The sequence below is a fragment of the Zootermopsis nevadensis genome, unplaced genomic scaffold, assembly GCF_977971745.1.
Source record: "Zootermopsis nevadensis isolate Lab colony 2312 unplaced genomic scaffold, Znev_1.0 Znev_ptg000005l, whole genome shotgun sequence".
NCBI classification, from domain to species: Eukaryota; Metazoa; Arthropoda; class Insecta; order Blattodea; family Termopsidae; genus Zootermopsis; species Zootermopsis nevadensis.
Window position 1 is genome coordinate 979,678 of NW_028259137.1, and position 26,310 is coordinate 1,005,987.

At 38.1% G+C, this 26,310-nt stretch overlaps 1 protein-coding gene across 10 annotated transcripts in view; it reads left to right on the forward strand.

Annotated features, from left to right (window-relative positions):
• Positions 1 to 6,726: 6,726 nt before the first annotated feature.
• Positions 6,727 to 26,310, forward strand: part of LOC110834130 (RING finger and transmembrane domain-containing protein 2) — a 65,614-nt gene continuing 46,030 nt past the window's right edge. For 2 of the 10 annotated variants that reach the window (XM_087343317.1, XM_022072975.2), the window contains exons 1-4: positions 6,737 to 6,815; positions 7,136 to 7,235; positions 8,913 to 9,074; positions 11,903 to 11,989. In XM_087343317.1, the coding sequence (XP_087199443.1) occupies positions 8,974 to 9,074; positions 11,903 to 11,989 (188 nt within the window). In that variant the 5' untranslated portion in view covers positions 6,737 to 6,815; positions 7,136 to 7,235; positions 8,913 to 8,973. Of the gene's footprint in view, positions 6,816 to 7,135; positions 7,544 to 7,687; positions 7,777 to 8,912; positions 9,075 to 11,902; positions 11,990 to 13,317; positions 13,618 to 26,310 lie in introns of those variants that run through there. The other 8 variants (XM_022072972.2, XM_022072969.2, XM_087343316.1 and 5 more) reach the window with 8 other exon arrangements.

A 26,310-nucleotide genomic window follows, 5' to 3' on the forward strand; every position in this document is an offset into this window, starting at 1 on the left:
GTTTGACTTTATTATTACTGTTTATCTAGCAATACAATCCATTTTACAAGTTGAAGTTTACTCATGATAATTTCATGTATCATTTTGAATATTGGCATTAATAGTTAAGCACACTTCTGGGTTTAGCCTTTAAATCCTTATTTAAATTAGTTTTGGATTTAACCCTTTAAAGTTCAGTGGTAACTATATGTACCATCTGCTTTAACAATCAATAATTCTGCATTTTATATTTGTGAGTTCCATATGATTCTCATTATAAACAAGGATTATTTCATGAACACATTTATTGCCATGAAGGTCACTGGTGGGTCACAGGAATATATCATTAGAGTGAAATAATGCATTTTAAACACAACTGGGACAGACTGCCAGTGGAGGGAGCCACCAGTATCACATGGTTCATAGTGGTAAGAGTTGTTAATTTTTTTTGTGTTGCCAGTAGGTCATGGAACAAAATTTATGCCTGGCAGAAATCACTTGGGGGACCAGCATGTTAAAATAGCACTAACCAGTTGATCTTAGTCAGGGAGAAGTGTTGGTTTCTTTGAGGTGTGGACAAAATTCTGAAATATTATGTACATTAACTTCAGCTTTAAATGGGTTAACTACCTTTAATGTTTTTCTTTAACTTATTTAATACATTTTTCATTATATATAAAGAATGGTATATCCATTCAGTGGAAAAGCTACACGAACTTTGCAAAACAATATTAATTGACTATGGAGCAGAGTTCCTGAGAAACTACTAGTTACTCAGTCAAGAAACTTCCAAACTTTTATGACACCCAAAGTTTTATTACTGTGTTTACAAAGGCTTGAAACTGATCCTCTCCTAGCCACTCCTTAATATCCATCTTAACATTATCCTCCCACATGTGCCTAGACCTCCAAAGTGATATCTTTCCTTCAGGGATGAACCATAATTTTGTGTGCAATTCTCATTTTTTCCAATGCATGGTTTATCCCATCCCATCTCATCTTCCTTGACTTGGGTCATAATAATATTTTATTCAGTGTAGAGAACAAATTATTAAGCTTCTCATTATGTATTGTAATGCTATTCCGTTGCCTTTTTATTTCTTCCTTCTTGGATGATCATTTTTTTCCTCAGTATCCTTTCCCAACACCCTCAATCTCTGTTTCTTCCTATAACTTCATAGACCATGCTTTGAAACAATACAAAAAAAAAGTAGAATTATCGTCAATATCATAATACAATCATGAACTTAGGCCAGGGGTTGGCCTGTTTCGGACTCAACATTCACGCCATCCAGCAGTCTTTTGAGCGGGTGCCTAGGTCTTCTTCTCCCTTTCAGACAGTATTTCAGCATTAGTTTCGGCAACCTGTGTTCTTCCATTCTAGTTACATGCTCCAACCAATTATTTCTGTTTGTGGTGAGTTTATTTTCTAGTGGTTCCTTGTGGAGTTCATCTAAAATTTCTTCTTTTCCCTTGTGGTCAAGTAGAGTGTGTCCTGCTGTCCAGCGTAGGTATTTCATTTCTGCAGCTTTTAATCTGTTCCAATATTTTTGTGTTAGTGTCCAAAGTTTGCTGCCATACGAAAGGGTTGGAAGGGCTAAATAATCTAAATATGCAAAATTTGTCTCCAAGTTGAACTTTTATTTTTTCAATTAGAATTTTTATGCTGGATCTTCCTCTTATAAATACATTCTGGTGTTATAAGTTTCACTTACTTTATTTTTATATTTAGAATTTTTGTAAAATGTTTATAACATGTTTAGTAACGTTTGTCACCTTTTTTATGTAATGGTATAATTATACTTTTTTCCATTCGTTTGGTATGCGCACAGTTCTAAATATGTTATTGAAAAATGTTAATAATCTGTTATGGAATTTCTATCCTGCATATTTGTAGAGCTCTGAATTTATGTTATCTTCTCCAGTTGCTTTTCCATTTCTTGACTTATTTAAATTATAATTTAACTCTTCTTTTAATATTATCTGTTTGTCATGATTATTATCTTGCCACGTTTCGCTGTTTTATATATATATATATATATATATATATATATATATATATATATATATATATATATCAGTCAAAAGTTTTGTTTAGTGCTTAAGAAATTCTTGTTTAGATGTCCCACAGTTTAGGATAAGATTCTTTAGTATCTTGATTCATATGTTTAAGAATTTTAAATGCATTTGTTTTTTTCTTATATAGATGTGATTCTAAATGTGAAATTAATGTTTTCCAAGATTGTCTGTGTCTCTTACCAGTTTCTCGTTTTCCTAGGGCTCTACAGCATTTGTATTCAATAGAATCTTCTGCTTTCTTGGTATTTAAATATTTCGTATATTCTAAATTTTTATTCAAAATTAGTTGTTTTATTTCTTCATTCTAAATTTTCAATTTTTTATTTTTAGGGTTTATATTAGTTTTCCCAAGACTTGAATCAGCTGCTGTCTTTGTAAATGCTCTTCTAAAGCCTGTCCAGAGGCCAAAGGTAGCAGCCCTACCACTAGACTACTTATCACCAGGCTAGTAACCTGACATAAGAAAATAATACTACTTTCAGTCCTCAACAGAATGTAAGCCGGCCAAATAAAGTAAAATTGTAGTTGTGAACATTTTGATCTTTACAGTGTCTGACTACAGACTGGAGAACCAGGGTTTGATCCCCAGCTGGGGCAAAGGATTTTTCCTCTAGGCTCTGCGTTCAGACCACCTCTGGGGCCCACCTTGCCTCCTATCCAATCATCCATTGGGTACTGGGGGTCCTATCCCCAGGGGTAAAGTATGGCTGGGGTATGATGCTGACCATTGACCCCCATCTAGTGCTGAAGCACTGAGGTCAAGAATGAGTAGGAGCTATACCTCTTCCCCTGAACACATCCATGATGTGTATTGGGACAGCTTTGCTGTGAGAAGACAAAGGATTCTTAAGTAAATGATAGCAATTCCTTGGATATAATTTTTGCTTAATTTCTTTGTGAATGTAGTTCTGATTACAGAAAAATGTTAGAAACATTTAAAAGACTAAAATTTCCCAGTAACATCATACACTTCCCCACAAGTATATAGAAGTCCTGGATTCATAAAATCCAGTTCAGGACACAGTGTTATGAATATCATACAACTATAGGAATTTGAATAATTTAGTTTAATGGCAAAACTAACTGGTTAACTATTAATGAAACATGAAGAGAGAAATGACTGCAGCACACAATTCACTCTACATAGTGACGTGGCTTGGAGAGATAAAGGTTTTAATCTTCTAGAGCAGCATTTCTCAACCTATGGTACACAAACTAAGTAAGAAAATCAAAAGTTAATATTAACATAAATAAGTTGTCCCAGAACACATTTGGTTAATGGTACATTTAATGTGTTGAATTATAATTAGTGGTACACCAGCAAAAAGGTTGAGAACCCCTATTGTAGAGGGTTATGCTTCCAAATATAGGTATCAAGTAATCATATGTAATTCTCCAATTTGGTTTCCAAAATTACTGACAAAGAGTCTGGTTATTAACTGGCTTAGTTAAACACCATGTTTCAAATATATTTAATATGTTTGTAAATAAGTGTTCTAAATGGTTGACATGAGAATACTTTGTACATACTGTAAACACTGTTAAGAACATTATTCAGAAATGATTGAAATCCTTGAAGATTTGCAGTGTTCGATGGATTGTTTTGTATATTATTTTCCCTTCGATCTTAGGTGATTATAAAAAGGGATGTATACACCTTCTGCCCCATCCAATATTATAGGCAGTACAGCGGTATTCAGATTTCTTATGTGAACAGTATCCACTGTAATATTGATTAAAAAGTTGTCAGTTTACAGTCTGAAGTGTAGTGTTTAAAAAGACTTGTTAAGTGACTTGTGAATTTATCAGAAGTTCCATTGCCACTGTCCTTATCTTAGGTGTAAAAGTGGTGTTTTAATAAAGTTTATCTTTTGTATATTTGTGTAACCAAACAAGTTTCAATATTGATTATTGTAGTGATTAGAAATCTCTGTAATGGCCATTGATTTTGTTTAAGAAGTCATATTATTCATCACTATGTAATATTCTGAGACCTGCGATTAATTTTTATTTTAATTCATAGGGGAAAGAGTTGTGCATTGATCATGTATCAGGCTGAAGATTTTTTGTAGAGGAATTCAGTGAAAAAAACATTTTTCAGAATGGATTTTAGTAGTTGTGTTGTGACTGTTCATAGTCTTTTGCTTTGCTGTGAATTTTTAATATGATTGTGGTATTCTCTCAGTTTCTTTTCCACTAAAAAAACAGGTTTAATTTTATTACCAGTCCATTATTCCTTTGGAGTATTGTCACTTTACTTAGAAAATATTCATTTACTGGTACCATTGGGGTGTGCTACATACTTGTCTACAAACAGAAGTATTTTCCAGTTTTTGGCATCCATTCTCCTTTCGAACATGTCAGGAACTCCATGAACAGCGTCTTGAGTGGGATTCGAACTCATGATCACAGTGTCTAAGCACATGACACCCACGCCTCAGACCGCGCAGTCACTGTGACTGGCAGCCATGTACATTGCTGTATATAATATACGTCAGTTTATGTCCATGCAACTTCACGAGATTCAACATGTTTTCATCATACATAACCTTGCATACAAAGACTATGCTACTCGCTACAGCTAGATGGATGATGGTCGTCAGAAAGTCACCATCAATTCCACCTAACTTCTGCCGCTTACCGAGTGCTGCTAGGCATTTGTGACATGTCTAATTTATGTGGGCATTTACTTTGTTTCTTGTTCATTTTTATAACCTTACAAAATAGGTAAAATTGTTGATACATATCTAAAATTCCTCTTCTCAGGTTGGATATCTTTTTATTCAGGAAACATTTTAAACAGGATATAAATACATTATGCTTATGGTGATACTTTTGGCACCCAATGATTTTAACTTTTCAGGTGGGAAACCATTTTAAACAAAATCTTTTTAAGTGGGGACGACTGTAAATTCACCCCGCTAATGGTGTTGCCAACTGTAACATTAGTATTTAACCTAAACCTAAAGTGATAACCTTCTTTGTTACTGTTAATGAAAAAATGGTAACAATTACTCTTGGCTGGAGTTTAGACAGTGTTGTTATGCCTAAAAGCATGAAACAGGTTTGCACTGCCACTTTTGAAGACATCCGTTTGGTAATTTCTTCTTCTTCAACATAAACTAGGGTTAAGTCTTAAGACAGGTTCCTTTAAAGTTCAAGGTATTCTTGATCCTGTTTTGTAATTTAAATAATTTAATTAGGTTTCAGAATAACTTCCTTAATACTTCAGAAACACTGGAAACTATGCTTCCCTCCTTCAATAATGTTTACAACCCAACTGATGATTATGGAAGGTGAAAGTTGATTGTGTGAGTCATATATTGGGAACCAGCACTAGCAAGTTCATAAAATGGAAAATTGGCAACATAAGTAGCAAAGCATTCATTCATGAAGGAATGATACTTACTGAATTAATGCTTTGCTACACGTGTTGCCAAATATGTGATTCTTCTGTACCAATCACAAATCTGTATGTGGCTGGCAGCTTCTGTGATTGTCAGTTGAAAAATTGTGATCCATGGTTACTCTTGTATTTTATTCCTATTGAGTGTTTAAAGCTAGTTTTTAATTTATTTAATTCAACAAAGTAGATGAGTAGGTAAGTAAATGTAATTATGCTACTGTGAAGTTTGAGTTTATAGCCTATAATTTGCTAGATGATCCTTTTATTAAGGTGAGAATGATTAATAATGGCAAATAGTGTTGATTATCTATTTTATTCAACTTTATTGTAGAGAGTGCATAAAAAAGACATGCTATGCCATTAAACATAACAAAATGATATATGTCATGTTGCCAACCCAAAATAACTGTTACAAGAGTTTATAAGAAGAAAAACATGAATACTGTAGACACTAGCCTTTAATGGTATTGAAGCTATTTTCTCAATTCTGTCTTATCATTTCATACACAGATTACCGTAAATTACGTTTTGAACCAGATAGGTATACATATTAAAAGGTTAGAACCAGTGGCAGCCCGTCCATAAGAGCTGCAGCAGCCCCTATAATTTTTAAAAAATTGAAAAATTTATTTTTTGTGTTTATATAATTTCTAACACTTTATTTCCTCTATATCATTAATTTAATATTGCCCCTTACTTTGTCATTATCCACTAATCGGCTGAAATGACAGTAAGTCCACAGGCGAGGAGTTAAAGCAGAACGGCGATCATCCGGCTACAAGGATTTCAGCGCGGCTAGCAGGTCAAAAGTAGGGAGTGTGGGGGCAGTGAATTGAGGGGCAGTTCACTGGTACAGCGTGTATCGGCTGCAAGGTTCGCAACTCCATTTGCTTGTCACAAGTGGACAACGCGGTGAGAAGTGGAGTGAGGGGCAGTACATGTACAGAAATTTGGTACATGGCAGAATTATATTAAATTATGTAAGGTATTTGAGGTGAAGGCACCTCCTCGATTATAATAAACACTGTTTATTGGGTGAATTGTATGGTTTAGTGTATTATTTATTGTAATTATGCCTGTGCATTAAAGGTACATTCGGACATGCCTGTAATTATGATGCCGTTACAGGGCTTCGTCGTTTCCCCGTAGAAAATTTCAGGAGCATTAGAGGAATTATCACGCCGCCTGAGGCAATGCCACCACCGTAATTATTTTTCAAACGATTTGAATTGAACGCGCTTTGTTCGCACTGACATCTGTGGTGACGCCACACAAACAGTCAGGAGACGTTATGGCGGTCGTGCTGGTGTTGGTTGTGTATGGCTAAGAAAACTTTAGTTGTAGGTCAAATGTAAATACAATATGATTTTGTAATTTTAATTGAAAAGTAAAGTTAGGAAAGTGACTTTTAACGTATGAATAAGAAATTTACAAGGAAAACCATAGAAAATTCAGCATAGTTTATGTCTGGCTGCAATATTGCCATCTTGATATAAGAAGAAAGCAACTGTTTATACTTAACAGAAATGTTCAATTCAACTTAGGATGCATCTGTTTGTTTGTATCCTTAATTTTTTTGTTTCTGGATGCCATTGCGAGCATCTGTGAGGGAAGGTGTGAAGAAATGAAAGTGGCTGATTGCAGCTGTTGACCTAATTTGGATTGTTGCAGGCAGCGAATTTTTGGAGCCTTGCAGTTTTGAAGCACGACATGATGTCACGAACTATGCCTTTTGAAGCAGAAGGAGAAAATGGCCACAGATGATATTTGAGTGAGTCTCGGCGTCTGGAAACAGATTGGATATTCATGTTCCCTGCGAACAGCATCATTTTTAAACAAGTTCTATGCAAATTAGTTTGCCCCTTACAAAGGCAGTTAATGTATGTCGTCTGTTTTAATGCCAGTGAAGTAGGTGCATTTACATGTGGAGAGTTAACTTTAAGAAAGAAAACAAAATCCAGGCGGAAAACTACCTGATGGCCAACAGGAAGTCAGTAATTATGGTTATACAGGGAATGAACAATGTGGGAGACAGGGAAGGAAATGGTTCCCAAAGCGAAAAACACTTAAGATTTTATTGTAAGTGAACAATATTTGCTTCTTTGTAGACTTAAATTAAATTAGCCATTTATCATGAAAGTGACAAAAATGAGAAAAACTCTTTGGAATGTAGTTTATGTATCTTTCTAGTGGGAGAGAAATGAATTAAATCTTCTCTTGCAGTCTAATTCTGAAAATAGATGTGATTGTGCTCGAACACTTCGTACCAGCAGTGGCAAATCTCGTAGTGAGTGGCACCAAATTACGTTCAGGTGAGGGAAGAACGAGTGCCGATGATAATGAAGAGGCATCCGTTTTGCACTAATTTTTTTTTTCACACATCTGTTACCATAAAATATAAATGTTTGAGTTCTAAACTGCCTTGTTCATGGATCTAATACATTAGAGTCCTGATTATAAAATCTAAATAGAATGTAAGGATGATCAGATAATTAAAAATGTCAGATAATTCAGAAGACTGAAGAAAGAGATGACGGTAGCGCTGCTAATGCCACGTTCTCTCCAAAACCAATTATGAAGGCACTCTGAAGAAACTGCTTTCACAAAATGTAGAAGGGGCTTGGTCAGGGAGTGTGATTTATTCTGCTACGTGCTGAGTTGACGGCTGTTAAAATGAAGCATTCTGAGTTGGTACGTTGATAAAATGGAAGGCCAGATAATTGGGACCCTACTGTATTAATAAGTAGACCCAGCGAGCAGTTTTAAGGTTTTAAGTAATGTTTCTAGATTTTTTTTTGAACTTAGGTAAATAAATAAAAAAAGTGTGGTTTACATTTCCAGCAGCGGGCTATCCTATCCGTATGGTTGGATTAGTGTTCAGGGTCCCACACTTTGACATTATGAAGCATGATATTTTTCATGCTGAGTGACAAATTAAGCATCCTAGAGATACAAAATAAACACAAAGCATATCAGTTTAATTGTAGTCATAGGATAGAGACAAGAGTACCTATACAGTGTAAACAGATACTGATCTTATGGAATGGACCCACATAAACTACTTTACCCGGGCCCTGTGCCCCTCTGGGAATTGCTCCTCCTATTGAAACATCTTGTGTGTAATAAATTTGGAAACACTGGCAGTAGTTACACAGTAGAATTACATTAAGAGACATAGGATGGCACTGCAAAACTGGCAGGGAGGTCAGAATTTCAGAAGAAACCTCTCAGTGCATGACCTGACAACTTGAAACTTCCCTCCCAGGTAATGTGACATTGCAAAGAGCACCACAATTTATATTCACACTCATTTGATGACTCTTGTACATACTCTCTTGACGATTGGAAGGTCTTTTAAACTGAGGTGCTTTCATGTCTGCTTTGCCAGGCTTCAGTCTGCATTAAGCACGCTGTTCCATACCATTAAAGCTTGTGATTTGTACTACAGGACACCACGTGGGATAACGTCAGGGCAAAGATGGTACTTCTGCCGTACTTCCTGATTATCGATGACAACATTGTCGATGATGATGTTGAAGACCAGTTTGGTGTGGATCCTCACCCTCAGTTACCAGGCACTCAGCCTCACAAGACTGATGATACTTTCAAGGTCAGTACAAGAATCTGCAAAATGTTAGTATTTGTTGTATGAGAATAAAGTTTGTTTCAGGTCATTCTATTACTTTTAGAAAAGGTGCTCTACCTGAAGGCCATGTTGCCTTCAAGTTACGTAATAATATAAATGTTGCTGTTCTAATTAGGCCTTGGCTGATATTTGTGCACTGTAACTCTGGTATGGTGCACAAAGTAAGATTCAACATTCACACTGCCTTATTTATTAAGTTGGCTCATGCATATAAATTATTGGCAAAATAATGGTCATGACTGTGAACTGTAGACTGATATCGGTAACATAATTGGTTGTTAACATCTTGAAGTTCAGTGTTTTCTAGAAGCTGAGTATTTACTCAGCTAGTCCAGACATTACCCACGTCTGAGATTTTGTGACATACGAGAACTTTTCCAGTGAGGCGCTTGTAGCACCCTACCTGCCCTCCATTATATCTGGACGTGGTCTCATTCCGCAGGTGACGGACCACTTAACATGTTGAAAATGTTTAAACGTACCTTTTAAGAAGGTAGCTGTTCTGTGGGTTGTAATGCCGTCATATGGTAGAAGATTGCAGACGTTTCAGAGGTGCAAGCTACCTCCATCATCAGGGAGATTATGATGGAGGCAGCAAGCACCTCTGAAATGTGGTTAAACTTCTGCCACATGATTGCATTACAGCCCACAAGAAACACATCTCCTTATTCATTGCTGCGAGGACCTGAAATTATACGTTAATTAATTTATGTTGATAATCTGGATAATGCTGAGGCAAGTGAGGTCTGATGATGGCCACTGAGATAGGCTGTATTGAACATTCAGAGTCAAACACAGCACAGAGAGTTGTTTAATTTCCATGAGCTCGGTCTTTGTTTTACAGTGAAGGTACGATTTTATCATCATGTTTTCAGAGACATAACATTTGTGTTGTCTTGTAAACACTGCAGTAAGGACATTTCGGTACATTTTAATTTGCCTGCTTTGATGTAACTTCTGTAATATGTATTGCAGTTTCTCATTTGTTTCACCTCCTCTGGATGAAATCCACAAGCAGCGCCCAACCACAGTGATAACAACCTCCATTGGTTTTTAAGCTTGTATCTGATATGCATAGCAAATTATAAAGTTAGGTAATGATGCTTTTTATTATTGCCTCACACAATCAGTGATATTTTATTACTTATGTTTGAAAAATTGACAAGAAACTAACAAACTACTTAGAAGATAAATGGCTACAGGCTTCAACCATATTGAAATGGATTATGTGTTGGCAAACGTAATTTTGCTTGTCTGTCACAGTAACATACATGAATGAACAAATTTATATGATGTTAAATATATTACATTTACACATTAAAGACACACTTAGGTCATATTTGCAACCTTGAATTTATTCCCGAAAGTGTAATTCCATCATGGCAGGCTGTATTCATCAACTGACAAAGTCCACAGCTCATGTGCTTTGTCTCCGAGTTCTCAGTGTGGGAGCCCGGGTTGAAACCCAAGGCAGTCCATATATGATTTATGGTGGTCAAAATAACACTGGGACACACTCATCTCAGAGATCTTTGGTTCACTCAAACACTAGATTATTATTGTCCGTTGCTCCGTATTATTTGTGGGCCGTAATTTCAGGTTTCTATTGGACGCATTTCCAGACAGCCAGTTGCCTCCCTTCACGATAATAACATGCAGAACGTTGCAATATTAAAATCAAAACATTACACAATTAAAATCAGTAATTTAAAATATTGAATGGTCTGTGGTTTGTATAAAATCTATTGTTGTCATGCGTAATGTAGTTCTGATGTTTCTCCCTTATCAATTCTAAAAGAAAACGTGGGACCAGCCTTGCATGGAGCATTAAATGTTTATTATTGTGGGGTGACCAGTTATTATTTATTATCATAATTTATGTTTAGTGTTTGCTTGTATGCTGTTGTTCCGCCGGCCCAGTGTGTGTTGTGATCATCAGCGGTGTACCGATGTTCTAGTTCTGTGTTGACTACAGTGGTATTCTGTAATAATGGGCCAGTTCCTGGTTTCCTGACTCGTGTTCTACCTTAATCCTATAAAATTGTTGCAGTAATCATTAGACAGTGAACATAACCAGCCATGTGGAGGGTCACACCAGTGCACTGATAAATGTAATTCTGCAAACCCTCCCTCACTGGGAGAGCTCGCAGTTCGAAAGCAGCCAGGAAGAAGTTGAGCAGTTTACCCAAAGTCTTATTAAGTGTTGTCAAAACTACAGTGAACTAAGGGAGTGAATAAAATACCAGGGAACAGCTGTGTTGCCACGTATATTTTGTTAGATTCTTGTTTTCCATTTTCTTTCTTGAAAGTCAGTTGTCATTGGTGTTTAGTATCTGGGGAGTGTTCGCACTGAAGCAATTGAAACTGAACCAAATCAGGTCACACCGGACTTTAAACTTCCTGGTAGTCCCACTGAACCAACTCTTGGTTGCTGAGTTCATCATTAAATTATATTCCAGATCGACTTTTCCTACTGAAGCAGGTCAAATGGCCACAGGTAAACAAGTAACCATCAACTGAAGTCAAGGTGTGACTGGCAGTGAGTTGAAAATGACTCTAGTTGCACGGCTTAACAGCAGGTTGCATCGAAGTCAAGTTGTGACTGTATTGCAAGGAACTGGATATTTCTGTTGATTGTGAAATGCCAAGCGCAAGAATAGTTGCTTCAGACTTGAGTTGAGTTGCCGTTATAATGTGAACACTCCATAGGAAGTGTGAAGGTTTTTGTTGAACAAACTGTTGCATGGAACTGACTGCTGGTGTTATTTTGTTTTTCTTCGTTTTGTGAACAGAATGCGAATTGAATGGTGCAAAAATCAAGTGACGCATTGGCTTCTACACCTAAACGTGAACCTCATGCTGCACCATTCAAAGACCAGGTGAGATATCTTGTTTAATTTTAGAAGCAACCTACTTACATCATCTGTTAACTAACTTTTCCACAATTCATAAGTGTCCAGACAGTGGAACTCTGTCGATGTTGATATTCTGAATTGTAACACCATGTATATGTACAAATGGATGCTTACACTTAAGAGAAATTACTGCCTACATCATCAGCCCTGATGATGGAGGATAGAAGCTTGAATAGGTGGCACAGTAGTTTTTGGCTGGTGGAGAAGCTGGCAGATGGGCCTAGTCTGTGTACCTGTGGTGGCAAGGTCATTGTATTTCTTTTATTTGGGCGTTCAGTCTGATAAGCTCTTGGGTGCAGTCGGCATTATATTATCACACAAGTGACTCGCTCCTAGCCTTCCCCTTGAAAATTCCACCGGCCAAAAACTACTGCGTCAGCTATATCGCCCTACAAGTTTGCACAGCATTTTCTCCGAAAAGACTGGCATCAACATCTTCAAAATGCTGTGAGAACCTCAAATTTCACGTAGTTAAACTCTGTTCCACTAGGTTGTTGCTCTGTGTAGTCTGGTCGATGTTAACCAATGTTTCAGAGGTCATACTGTCTGCACAGCTCTTACTATATGTTCTGGAAAGCCTCTTTTTGCCATGATTTCCCACAGATTTTTCGTAATCGATAAATAATATGCACGTTGGTAAATTACTCTCCCGGCGTAAATCGATGGCTACCTGTAAATGAGATTTTAATATTGACCTTCCATTTAGTGTTACGATGCAGATATAAGATGGGCTATGAACTTTTATAAATGAAACTGTCGTGAAGGACACAGATGTCTGATATGAGTACCTGCACTCATGAATGCATTAACTCAAACATAAAGGTAATCACTAAGCAGGTTTATTTCATCATTTTGGCACTCAATGTTTTCTCAGTGTCTCTCAGTCTTTGCTCTGGAAATTTTACTTATAGAATAGGCTTCTGTTCACAGAATTTCTTGTTTCAGGTTACATAATTAATATAGAGTTTTGTGAATTAAGATACAATTTGACATAAATGTAGTTTATTTACTCAAATAATGAGAAATCTATTACTTTCCACTGTAAAGACTTGTGTTCGCATATTTTGTCCACACTGAATTTCTTAATGCGAGTTTTGAGTATTCTAATTTATAAAAGTGTGCATGAAGTATCTGGTGCTGTCTTCCATCACTAGTGCCGTAAGTTGTCCAGGTATTTACGACTGCCTCATACACTTGTAACTTACTTTATACAAAATTCTTATGTGTTCAAATAATAATAATAACTAGTGTGTCTGTTGCCCTAACAAAGAATGTGATTCTGAATTTGTCAGTAGTACCCTCTGCAGGCACTGATAATGACGACTCCTTGAAATCTCTGAAGATCATCCTGAGGATGCTGGTGGCGTTTAACACAGTGGCAGGAGTGGGAAACCCAGTATAAATGACAGCACCTCAAGTTGACAGGAAAACAGCGCATCAGTTCAGAAGACTGCAGAGGGCCAGTGAATTAACGTCAAAGAAAGTCTTCTTAATGGATGAAGACATCAGAGTGGTGAAGAAGAATCATCTTCAAGGCCTCTCCTGAAAGTGCTTGCAGGAACTCACAGTCGATCCATGGATTCTCCATCGCAGTAACGTATAACTGAACTTTACAGTGTGTAACTTTGGCTTAAGGAATAAGTGTAGATTGTTGAAGGTTTTCCAAAGTTTTGGCAAACACTTGTGCTGCTATAATCAGGGTGAATGTCTTTTGGAAAATTCGAAAGCTTCTTCTTGGGACACGATTAGAATAACTGAGGAATAATGAGCTATTCAATGTGGCCAGGTGCACTGCTACCTTCCAGTTGCTTATCTGTTGATCTGTGCTAATTGTTATGCACATCTGTGTACCAAGTTCCCACTTTCATGATTGTAGTATTTATTTTAACTTCTTCCAATGTTTCAGCATTACTTACTGTGGGAATTGTGGTCAGTTTTGTTTGGGCTGTAAACATTTATCTTTTTAATAGAAATGTTTGCACTTATTTCTCTAATCCTGTTCCAAGGATGAAATGTAAACTCGTTCTGATACTGCTTAACTTCATGAAAAAATTTATAGTAGTTCTGGGCTGAGAACTTCAAATATTTTTTCATTAAAGCCCCCACATAATCTGTCAAATATAACTCAATTTAATTATTTTAAAAATTGCAAGTCATGACAATGCAATTTGGCTTTCACAGTATAACTCGGTTTGTATCTGTGCAGGAACTACACTAACAAATTACTCAGCTTGGCCTACAAATCCATGCACTGACTTCCCTTACACACTGCCCTCTTATACCCATATACCAGCTCCAGTATCTTGTACATAAATTTCGTAACCTTTCCTTTGTCAGTACCATTCTTCTGCCCGAGAATCATATCTCAATATTTACACGTAATATCCCTAAATTTACTGTCCACAGACCAGGAGAAAATCCCTGCTAGGAATTCGATATATGCGCATGCGCAAGATTTCATGGTTAGTGACGAGTTGCTATTAGCCATCCTAAAAGCATTCGTTCCACAATCACAAACAACATACAATAGGCTTACATGTGTTCTGATGGGTATAACTTTAAGATTACCTAACAGTGGCACAGTGATTTAATCTATAATATTATAACAACATGCACAGAACACAGCACAGGTGCACTCATTACACGCTATTCTTAACTGCGTGATGTTTTCAGTCTGTGTAGTAGCGTAACTCTCTGGTGTGTCGCACTTCCCACCAATAGCAGCCCTCTAGTACACCTGATAGTAAACATTCCCCGCTGCTCCGTGCCAGGATCGACTTCACTCCGCGGGGATTTTCTCGTGGCCGGTGGACTGTTCCTTTAATCACAAGTTGTGGCCTGTTTTACTATTATCCTGCTGCTGAATGTCACAGGTTTGAAGGGCTGAAATTGCCATTAGGTCGCAGGTTTGTTCTTGGTAAGAGGGTTGTGCATTTCCTACAATTTGCCATTACTTTCTGGTCCTTTGTCATCTTAAATAGCACAGCTGTATTACAATGTTCTTGCTTCATAAATACTTGTTATATCCACCTCAACACCTTGGTACTCAACCCGTGGTCAGGGGGAGGGCAGTGCAAACGAATCTTAGCGAACGTGTGGTTGTGAAGGGATACGATAAAAATATTTTAGCAGCCGCTTGTTAGGATAACAGGTACATATCCAATGTTTACTGAAACCTTTAACATTGTACACTGCTTATTCTCCAAAGAAGTTATTCTTTAAGCGCAGATGAACTTTAGACCTGGAGATTTATTATCACAAACTAAATCTTAGTACACCATGGTTTGATGCTAAGTGCTCAAAATGGTAGACTAACGGAAGCAGGCCAAATTACAGTGGTTGAAAAACCCAAGGCAAATCAGTGGAGACAATCTGCGAAATCTAAGATGTGAAAACAATAGAACATTTAGGGAGAAGAAAAGGGGATACCTAAAAACAAAACATGATCTTGAATCTAATTATAGAAACAGGAATATTAGAGATTTATACAGATTCATAAATGAATTTAGAAAGGTTACCAACCTAGCATTAATGTTTTTGTAAAGTTCATGCTGCCGTTATTGCTAAGGTCTTTTAGTCACAGTGGTCCTAGGTTATGAGTCTAGACATGCGTAGAGTCAAGTCCAAAACATGGAGGTCTTGGCCAGTTTCATCAGGGCTGTAATAGTGAGGAATTGGTCTTCCTCAGGGTGGAAGCGCAGCTCACTGGGCACTGCTAGAATAACTTTCCTTGGCTTATCACAATTAAGGTAGCAAGTATGGCCCAGGCCATCTTCTATCAGGGCATGAGACGTGCGCAAATACACTAGTATTGACAGCGTACAATGAATTGTCAAATACACCGCAAAACGGGAAACTTGCATTTTTCTCATGTTTTCCTGTAAAAATGCAGAATGAAAAAGAATTTAGGATCATTTTATTATTACCTCTCTTCTGATAAGAATCTAGTCTGACTGTTCCTGCATTCTCTGCCTCTTTTAGTTCTGCAAGGAATATCTGTTGATGCGATAGAACAGGTGTTACCGTAATTCGGCAAATTTAATCGATAGCGTGACGTCATACCAATCACAGCGATGCTGAAGCATCACGATTTAAAACGATCTCCGTAATTAATTTATATGAAATATATTTTCAATTAATATTAGATGTCTCCTTAATTTGTAATTTTTTGACGATAAAATTTAAAACAACAATTACGTCATCCTTAATGTCCATGTACATACCACTTTTGGTATTTGCATCTAACAGGAAACATTCCATTCTCACTAATTAATTTATTATCCAGATACATCTGAATGATGAATGTTACCGTAATAAGGCAAATTATGCTTTAAATGACAACTATTTATCAGAAAATCACAAAAAGACTCACCTATGTTTCAAGATGACTTTTGATTCAATTTTGACATCACAGCGATGGTCTAGCATCACGTGAGGCTGTGTCCAAAACCTCTTCTGTGATGTGCCACATTATACAAAATAAAGTCAGAAACAAGCAAAGTAAGGTTAAACACTACTAGCTTACAATCTTTCGCCTAACAAATTTTTAAGCGCATTATTAAGCTGTATCCACCATGCCCCATCCTCTTTCTGGAAACGGATAGCACGAGCAGATTATTTGCATTCCTCTTCTACTCTTCCTTCCTTTTCAGTTTTTTAACAGTTACCAAAGTCTAGAAGTATTCATTTCTATCATCACAACTAATGTAACAAGAGTGGCACAGGCCGTGTTGTTCCAGCCTGTAATGCCATCTTCCGTCAGGACTTGCGAAGTGCGAAAATACAGTATTGTTTCCACCGTAAAATGAATGGTCAAGTAGACCACATACCGGAAAACTTGTATTTTTCCCATTTGGCCTGTAAAAATGCAGAATGAAAAAGAATTTAGGATCATTATTATTACCTCTGATAAGAATCCAATCTGACTGCATTCTCTGCCTCTTTTAGTTTTGCAAGAAATATCTGCTGATGCGATAGAACAGCTGTTACCGTAATTTGGCAAATTTAATCGATAGCGTGATGTCATACCAATCACAGGGTTTAGATAGTTCGGACCTGTTCCATTTTGCCGTCCTTGCAGTTTGTGTCCGTGTAGGACCTTCCAGGATTCCAGTTGTCGCTTCGGCGATGTTGATAAGGTGGCCTTTGTTGCACATGATCCTGCCTGACTTGTTGGTTCTATGGCTGTGGCCTGTTGTTAGTCCTGTTGTTGCGGTCATAAGCACTGCCGTGGGATCTGTCATGGCCCTGATTTTGCGAAGTGCCGGAGGGGTTGGCCCGCCTTAGCCCTTCTCGTATCTCAATGCCTTCTAGCCGCTTTAGTAGATCTAAAGCATCCTGAACACCAGTTAGCTGAGCAACTGCGAAGCTATTCTGAACATAAATCGGGAAGTGAAACTTTAGTGTGTCCATAAGCTTCACGTCCGTCATTTTAGGTTCAAGATGACTTGCGAGCACTGCTTACTTCAAGAAGTGCTTGGACATGCTCAAACTCGAGCCCTTTTGGTACCGATCCTGATAAATCGAACATTTTACGATACTCTGCTTACTTGCCGACCAAAAATTCCTCTTAAAAACGCTAATTTGAACTGCTCGTAGTCTTGGAGATTGGGAGCAATGGCAGATAGCCAATCGACCGTGATGGGATTGGTAATGGCTTTGCGAGCGATAGCGAGCTGGAATCGAACCGGCACCGCTTTAAGCTTCATAAAGTCTTCTAGCTGCTTCAAGAAGAAGACAGCATTAACTTTGGCACTATCATGGAAGTAAGGGAGGGTCAAGTCGGAAGGAGCGATAAAGTTACTGGCTTTGCATACCTGGTTGGATGGCATGCACACATTAATTTCACACTGAACCCTACTAGGCACCTGGTTGTCACATGGCATTGTATCATACTTATCATTGGCATCATCCACGTTAATACAAGATATACTATGATAACCCTCACTCTCATGGTGGTGGGCAGAACCACAAGTCGAATGGCTTGCTTCTAAATTTTTGTCAGTTCGTGGCAACGAACTAGTGTTCCCAACCACTGTCGACCCCTCTGAAATCTTCCCTTTGATATTGCTTAATTCAGCATTCAATTTATCTATCTCATCCTTATATGTCTCGACTTGCTTAACATGTTTTTCTACTTGTTCCCTTGTCTCGTTCTGCCACTCCTTTACATCACCTCTTAGGCTAGTTTGCACTGACTTAATAGTACCTTCGAGCTTAGTGAACCTTTCCTCTGACTTCTCTCTGTTTACTACCTTGCTGCAGGTCATTTCGTCAAGTTTCCAATCAAGTTCGTGAGTAAGTTCTTTGGCCGTTTCTTTAGTATGGTTAGTCACCCCCTCTATCTGCTTGGCTGCCTGGTTGACCAGACTACCAAACCTACATTTTATACCAGAGAATTCTTTGTCGGTGTTATCTTGCACCTGTTTTAAATTTGCCTATACCCTAGAAGTCTCGCTTTCCAGCTTCTCAGTTAATTCTTTGCTTAATTTCTGGTTCTCACGCTCGATTCTTTCAATGAGCTTTTCATTTTCTATTCTAATGTCTTCTTTTAAATCCCTCTTTAGCTCTGGATTTCCTTTAGCTATACTATCTTTGACATCCTGTATTTCATTCTGAATTCTTTCACTTAATTTAGCATTGATGCTTTCACTCTGACTATGAAACAAGTTAGCAATAAAATCACGTAACGAGTCCAAATCTGAACTTCAAGTTGCCGTATTCTTGCAAAACATGTTAGCCTGCTGAAGGTTGCCGGTATTTTCCGTCCCTTCTCGTGCCTCTACAGCACTATTTTCCGGCTCATCCTCTGTTCTAAGTACGGAGTTGCCGACCTCTGAGCTACTTGCCTCGTTGAAACATTCTAACTGCCCACATGGCATTTCAATTTCTGTTTCCAAATCACTGTTTCTGCTTGTCTCCGATTCTGCTCTGACGGTTCTACTCTTCAGCTGCTTTCCGTGCATTTTGCGACGGAGTAACTGATCTGTTTGTAGTAAAGATGATATGATGAGTCCTGCAGCTGGGATGCTGTGGTCCGATCGCATTGAATTTGATGGGTTCCCCGGTGCCGTTGAATTAGCGTATCGGCTGCTACATGTCTTGAAGTCGTGCCCCTCGTTGTTGCGCCACAACGCTGTAACCGTTCTCCTCCTTCCTCGCTGACTGCAGCCTCCACTACGATGTTGTTGATTGGGATTGTTGGGATCTCTCAGGGTTCGTTGCTTGGCTCAGTTAGTCGGTCTGCATCTGCTCTCATTCGGTGTCACGGCCAGTTTGTAACAGCCATATTGAATACTCGGATTGTTTGGAAGTAACACAGTATTTATTTAGGAACTGCGTGATCCTTGATGTTTTACACTTTGTAGATTTCACAATTCTCTCAACTGCACAACCACACGCTGACTTCTCAGTTACCTCCTTCCTTAATACCGGAACTTGAAACTTGAGTATAAACTTGCGATAATCTTGAATATTGAATACTGAATACAGAATACTGGGTACAGAATATAGAATACTGAATGTCCAATATCGAATAATAAATATAGAATGTTTATTGAATGGAATGGAATGGAATCCCTCTCTGTGGCCAAAATGGCTCCTTTATACTGTAAGCCCCCTTACGGCTCCACAACCAAAATTCCCAGCTTTGCCCAAAAGGAAATGTAACCTCAACTCCTATTGGTGTGGGTCCAGGTTAGGTTCGAAAGACCTCCCTGACAAGGGGATTGATGAACGGTTACAGCACTAGATGGGGGTGAGTGGTCAGCTTCACGCCCCAGCCGTGCTTTACGCCCAGGAAGGTAATTAAACTCTAAAATTTGGAATTGGCTCGTTTGCCTCTTGGCAAAGGGACATTACCATGTCTCCGGCGATTCCCAGAGAGGGCACCTCTTGAAATAAATTGTGAGTGTTCTCTGTGATCTCTCCAGCATGATATCCTACCATGCCTCTGGCGCGTGTCGTTGGTAAGTCTGGGATTTGCAAATCTGTAGTTTTTCCCATCTTATCACTGTATGATCCTATCTGCGATAGGAATGAGTGAATAGGCTGGGGGAAGTTAAATTCTACCTCCTCAGACACTTTGCGAATTGATTTTTCTTCACTTGTGAACGCTTCTCTTCCCTGCTTTGCTTTAACATCTATCAGCTTTATCCACATTAGACTTGTCGCGTAGTAGGACATTTCTTCTCTCACAAGTATCCCATCTATTTGACGTTCGTCCATCTGGCATTGGCTAAAGGTTTCGGCAGCATGTTGAAAAATCCTTACGTGGTTGAATTGCGGTTATGGTCACGTCAATACCGAAAATTGACTCAGCGAGCAATGATTCATTTTTCTGCATTGTTGGATTTGCAAATGTATGTAACGCTGATGGTGGCGTCACATCTGAAGATTTTGGACCAAGTCTCGAAGGTGTAGGCGGCTTTCTTTTCTGTCCTGCTTTTGCTGGATCAAAATTTTCAGCTTTGCCTCGGTACCCCGGTGCTAGTCTCTTAATTTCTTCAATTGTATATTGCTCCTTCTCATTCTTTGACTCCATCTTCACAATGTTTAGCTTCAGCTAACAGTTCCTCAAGTGAAGAAACACAGGATATTACTGGACAGGCTGAGTGCCTAATAATGTAAGGCGTAGATCCTTCAAATTTTGTTTTATTACAGGGACAAAATTTTGAAGTAAATTGAACGACTGTAATTTACCAAACGTTCAGTTTGAGAACTTCGCGGCAGCACGTAGCTGTTTGCAGAGTACACTCCAGGCAACTGAAGCAGTTGTAAAATGGTTGGCCATTCAGGTCAATCAGAATGGACAGAAGGTACGGAGAGTCACCCTCGCATCATCTGGAAATTTTCCAACTCCTACAGACAACAATTTTGTTTCTGTACCTAGAGTTTTAAACCAACACATCCCACAGAGAGGAGTGTTGAGAACTATAAATCTCTAAATTGACAATAACCCAACCGAACAGTGGTTGTGGTAGGTATGCCATGGCTATAAAGAACAGAGCCGTATACAGAAAGTTTTGACTACACTTAAACAAGTAGCGCATGATATAGTGCCTTGTTTAAGGATCAACCTTTACAACAGAGCATTGACAAAAAAACCAACAGTTACGTCATCTTTGATGTCCATGTACATACCACGTTTGGTATTTGCATCTAACAGGAAACATTCCATTCTCACTAATTAATTTATTATCCAGTTACTTCTGAATGATGAATGTTACCGTAATGAGGCAAATTATGCTTTAATGCCTTGGCTTGTCCCTTGGCCTCGGCACGATTTTCCGTATGTTGGCGGTTTAATTCTCTTGTGACGTCCCACCAATCACAGCAATGATAAAGCATCATGTGAGTTTTTGTGTCCAATATGTGCGTAATACGAGTAAAACACGATTTAAAACAATCTCGGTAATTAATTTATATAACATATATTTTCAATTAATATTATATGTCATTGGCTTTAGCTTGGTTATTTGGTGAGTGCAGCTGAGAAGGGATTTTGGTCCTTTTCTGTTAAATTTATGAATATGTGTTATTGCCATTTCCATTGTAATCCTGGGGTCTCGGGTTCGATTCCCGGCGGTGCCCGAATTTATAACTTGTGTTGGGCAAGGCCGTGGTCTAGGCAACACGGAGGTTTCCTCCTTGGCATCCCAACAAGTACTCCATTCACACACAGAAGAAGGCAATGGCAAACCACTTTTGGATTATCTGCCAAGAACGTATATGAACAGGTCCCAGTCCGAGAAAAGGATGGAAGGATCCTGTTCATATGGACCTGTCGTCAGACAGAACACTAATAATAATAATAATAATAACTATTGGCACAATAATTCTGTTAAAAGAGGATGACTGTGCGCTTGTGGTTAGTTCTTGCTGTTTGCAGGCTGACACATGTCCCTAAAAGTGCTCGAATAGACCGAACTACAAATGAGTTGTTAAAACCTCTGCAGAAAAGTTTCATGCTTTAAGTGCACCTAGGTTTATAACTGTCTGACCTGAATGGCCTAATGTGCTTTAGTGAATTTTGTGGCAGGGAAGTGGGTTGCATTTTTTTACCAGTTAAAAACAGGCAACAAATTTAAAAAAAATAATAAATATATTTTTATTATTATTTGTGCAATACACACATTACTATATGTTATTAATATTTGTTTGCAAATGAAGAAATGTAAAAGTTAAGTTTGAAAGTTACTGACAGACTTTAGAGGAACAGTACTATCAGGAAATTTAATTTTGTTAAGATTTAAGGTTCTTGATGGCTGTGAGTAGGATGATGACTGTGTTTCGAGTTGTAGAGTTATGTAGACTGGTAGAAGCTTACCAACATTTCAGAGGTCCTGGCTGTTCCCATCATCAATGTGATGAATCTGTGGTGCTACAAGCCACAAGACGCTGCCTTTGAATTTTGGTAGGTCTGTAAGGAATGTAAACTGTTTCCTCCCATTTCCAATCATTCTGTTCTTCCTAGCTAGGCCTAATTGTTCTTGTATCACTCAATGATCTGTCTTCAGTTTCTTAATTTCCTTAGTTTATCACTGAAGACACACCATACTACCATTCAAATCACAAGCAAAAACCTCTTTGCAGTTAACACATGTACACCCTGGTTCGTCAGTAGATTGTTACGAAATGTTAAATTTTATCAAACGTCTGGATTGAAGGCCATAAAGATCCTGTGTAGGTCTTGTCCAGGTTGAGAATTTTTCCCTTAAGTGCCATTATTGACCTGTATAGGAATTGCTTTACTTTTACCTGCCAATTTATCATTGTGCCTTTCTTCTTCTTTCTCATCTCCCTTTTTGCCTTTATAGCATCGGAGTTGATTGCTCGGTGCACCTCCTCCATTCATTCTTATCGCTTGCTAAGAATTTCATCTGCATTAAACTTTTCCTCTTTGCCTGTCCTATTTCTCTAATAGTATCTAAGTAGCTCTTTCTAGGTCTTCCTGTTGTTCTGGTACCCTCAACTCTAGATTCCAAAAACTGTTTTGTTTTTCTTTCATCTGCCATTCGAACAACATGTCCAAACCATTTCAGTTGTTTTTCTTCCAATTTTGTTTTAAGTGATTAATTCCCACCTCTTCTCTAATTTTGGTGTTCCTTATTCTATCCCTGCGCGTTTTCCCTATTGATATTCTGAGACATTTCATTTCCAACGCTGTAACTTTAGATGAATATTTATTTAAGTTTGGCCAGCTCTCGCTGCCACATAATAGTCTTTGTTCTATAACTAATTGTTTATTGGTTTTTATATTCAATTCTTTCTTTCCAAATATTGTATTGTTTAATTGGTAATAAGCATTATTTGCCTTCTTTACCTTATTTAGGATCTCATTATCAGTTTTTCCATCTTCAGTTAGCATGACCCCCAAGTATTCGTAGGTCCCTACTTGTTCAAATTTCTCATTTCCACAGTATATTTCCATGTCTCTTTCATCCTGTTCTCTATTTTCATAACTTCACTTTTAGTACTATTTATTTTTAGGCCTATTAGTTCCAATTCTTCTCTCCATTCAATTATTGCATTTTGTAATTTCACTTGGTTGTCCGCTATTAGCACGATGTCATCTGCATATATTAGTGATTGTGTCAATATACTCCTCATTTTCCAATTACCTACTTTCGTTCTTTTACATGTTTTGAGTTTTTTTAACATTTATTCAGCATGCCCCATTACAAGATTGCAATATTACATGCATTAATATAAAACACTTTAACAGAGTATACAACTGTAATATCATGATCCATTGCCACTGTTTGCACCTATGCTTCTGTGCTAAACTGTATTATAATCAATGGATTTAATGAATTTATTAAGATGTCCTAAATATTTCTGAACAAGTGCTTCATGCAACACTGGCCATGTGCCACCATTCCTGACTATTGTATCTATTAAGTTATGCCTTGGTTGTTGTAGTTTTTCGCAGTCATAGATGAGGTGATCCACTGTTTGTGCTGCTTTCAGGCATGAGCATGTTGGGTCATCAATGATTCCAAACCTGTAGATATGATTTGTTTTTGCCATGGCCAGTCGTCATTGCTGCCAGTTCGGGACTTATTACAATATTTAGCTTCATTGTTTGCCGCACTGACGGGAATAATTTCTTGCACGCTGCTCCTTTATTGGTGGCGCTCCACTCATTTTGCCATTTTATAATTCCTTCTTCCTTTGTTTCTTTAATAATTGTACTTTTTGGCTTCTTTGCATATACTACATTTCCACCATCTTATGCTGCTGCTGCTGCCTTTGCTAATCTGTCTGCTATTTCATTACCGAAAATTCCGATGTGTGCTTTGATCCACCCAAAATGAATAGTCCAATTGTGATCTTTGAGATTCCTTAATCTATTTCTTATCTTAGATGTTACAAAGCCGTGTTTGAAGTTGTTTTTTAGTAGATCGAGAGTAACTTAACTATTTGTGTACACCGCTACTATTCTTTCTTCAATGCTGATTTCCCTTAAAGTTGTTACTGCATCCAAGGCCTCTAGAATTCTGAGCTGTTCTGCTTGATTGTTTGAGCAGTGATCATGTAACTTAGTTTTTAAGCTATGAATTAGTTCTCCATTTTTGAAGATTACAGCAGCAGCACCCACCATTCCCTGGTGTTTACTTCCATCTGTATAGATTTTCACAGTGTATTTATCTAAGTTTTCAATTCTTCAAGAGTTATTCTGTCCGCAGGATGAGGCCATTCCTTCTTGTTTAATGGTGCTTTGTACTCAGTAGAGTCATCTTTCAGTCCGTGTGTAGTTTTATATATCTTCACTGCTTTTTCGACAGTAATACAGATAGGTTTAACCCCGGCAACGACACATGAGGCTTCATATGATAATGTTCTGTAGGCTTTTGCTATTTTAATATTAACCAGCCTTTGTGCTCACTTTAGTTTATATATATTCTTCTTTTCTGTAGGCCTTCCCAAACAGGAGCTCCATATGTCAGCAAAGGTATAATAGCTCCATTGTATATTGTTCTCAAAGCTTTATGGCCTAAACCCCACTGCAGCTTTGCTGCTCTCGTCAGCATGTGTATAAGTTGAATAGTCTTTTCTGTTATACTCTCTATATGCTTGTCAAAATTGAATTTGCTATTCAAATATATTCCCAGGTATTTTATTTCATTGACTTGTTTAATTCGTTTATAGTTTACGTAAATATTGATTTGTTTATTTGCCCATATTTCTATTCTAACATCTGCATTGGCATAATTTTCTGCCTCCGTATCGCTCGCGCCATTTGATAGAATTATTAAATTATCAGCAAATGCAACAACCAGAGAGTTTTCTGAAAAGTTCAGGTTGAGGTGCAGTCCAAAAGTTTCCGGACTAAAGCAGTGAGAACTAGAAAAAGAAGGCGGATATTTTTTTCGGTTTATTTACTCAAAATAGGATCCATTTGATGCAATGCACTGGTTAGGACGTGTTTCCAACTTCTTCATGGCATTGGAAAAGTCTTCTGCGGGAATCGCTTGTAGCTTGTCGGTCACTGCTTTCTGAATCGCCTTAATTGTGTCAAATCTTGCATCCTTTTGCTGCAACTTCACCTTCGGGAACAGGAAATAGTCCGTGGGAGCCAAATGTGGTGAGTATGGGGGTGTTGTAACGCCGCGACTTGTTTTTTTGCTAGAAACTGTCGAATCGCTGCTGAATGAGCCGGGGCGTTGTCTTGCAGGAGAAGAAAATCACGAGTGCGATAAAGAGCGCGGCAAATTCGTCGATTCCGCAAAATTAGGCGGTTTAACACACCTTTATAATACTCTGCATTCACAGTGCAACCTTCTTCCACGAACTCTTTGTGCACAACGCCTTGGCTGTCAAAAACATGATCAACATCGTCTTCACTCTTGATTTTTGGAAGCGCAATTTCTTCGGTCACGGAGAATGTTCGCCGACCCATTCGGAACTCTGCCGCTTCGTTTCGGGATCGTATGCAAAACACCAACTCTCATCACCTGTAATGATCTTGTCCATAAAGTTCTCTTCACTGTTAATCATGTTAAACAGGTCTTGGCATGCGACAACTCGCTCGTCCATTTGCTCTCGCGTCAAGGCATGCAGACAAATCTGGCACACAGTTTTCGTTTTCGCAAATCTTCGCTTAAAATCTGTAGAACCACTGTGTTCGGGATGCCAAGTGTGTCACTTTTCGATGTTCTTGAACCATTTTCGTGACGGCGGCGATGTTGTCATCGGTTCGACTTGTTGTGGGTCAGCCACTGCGTTCGTCTTCCTTCACTGACTCCCTACCCTCTCGAAACCGTTTGTGCCACTCAAAAATT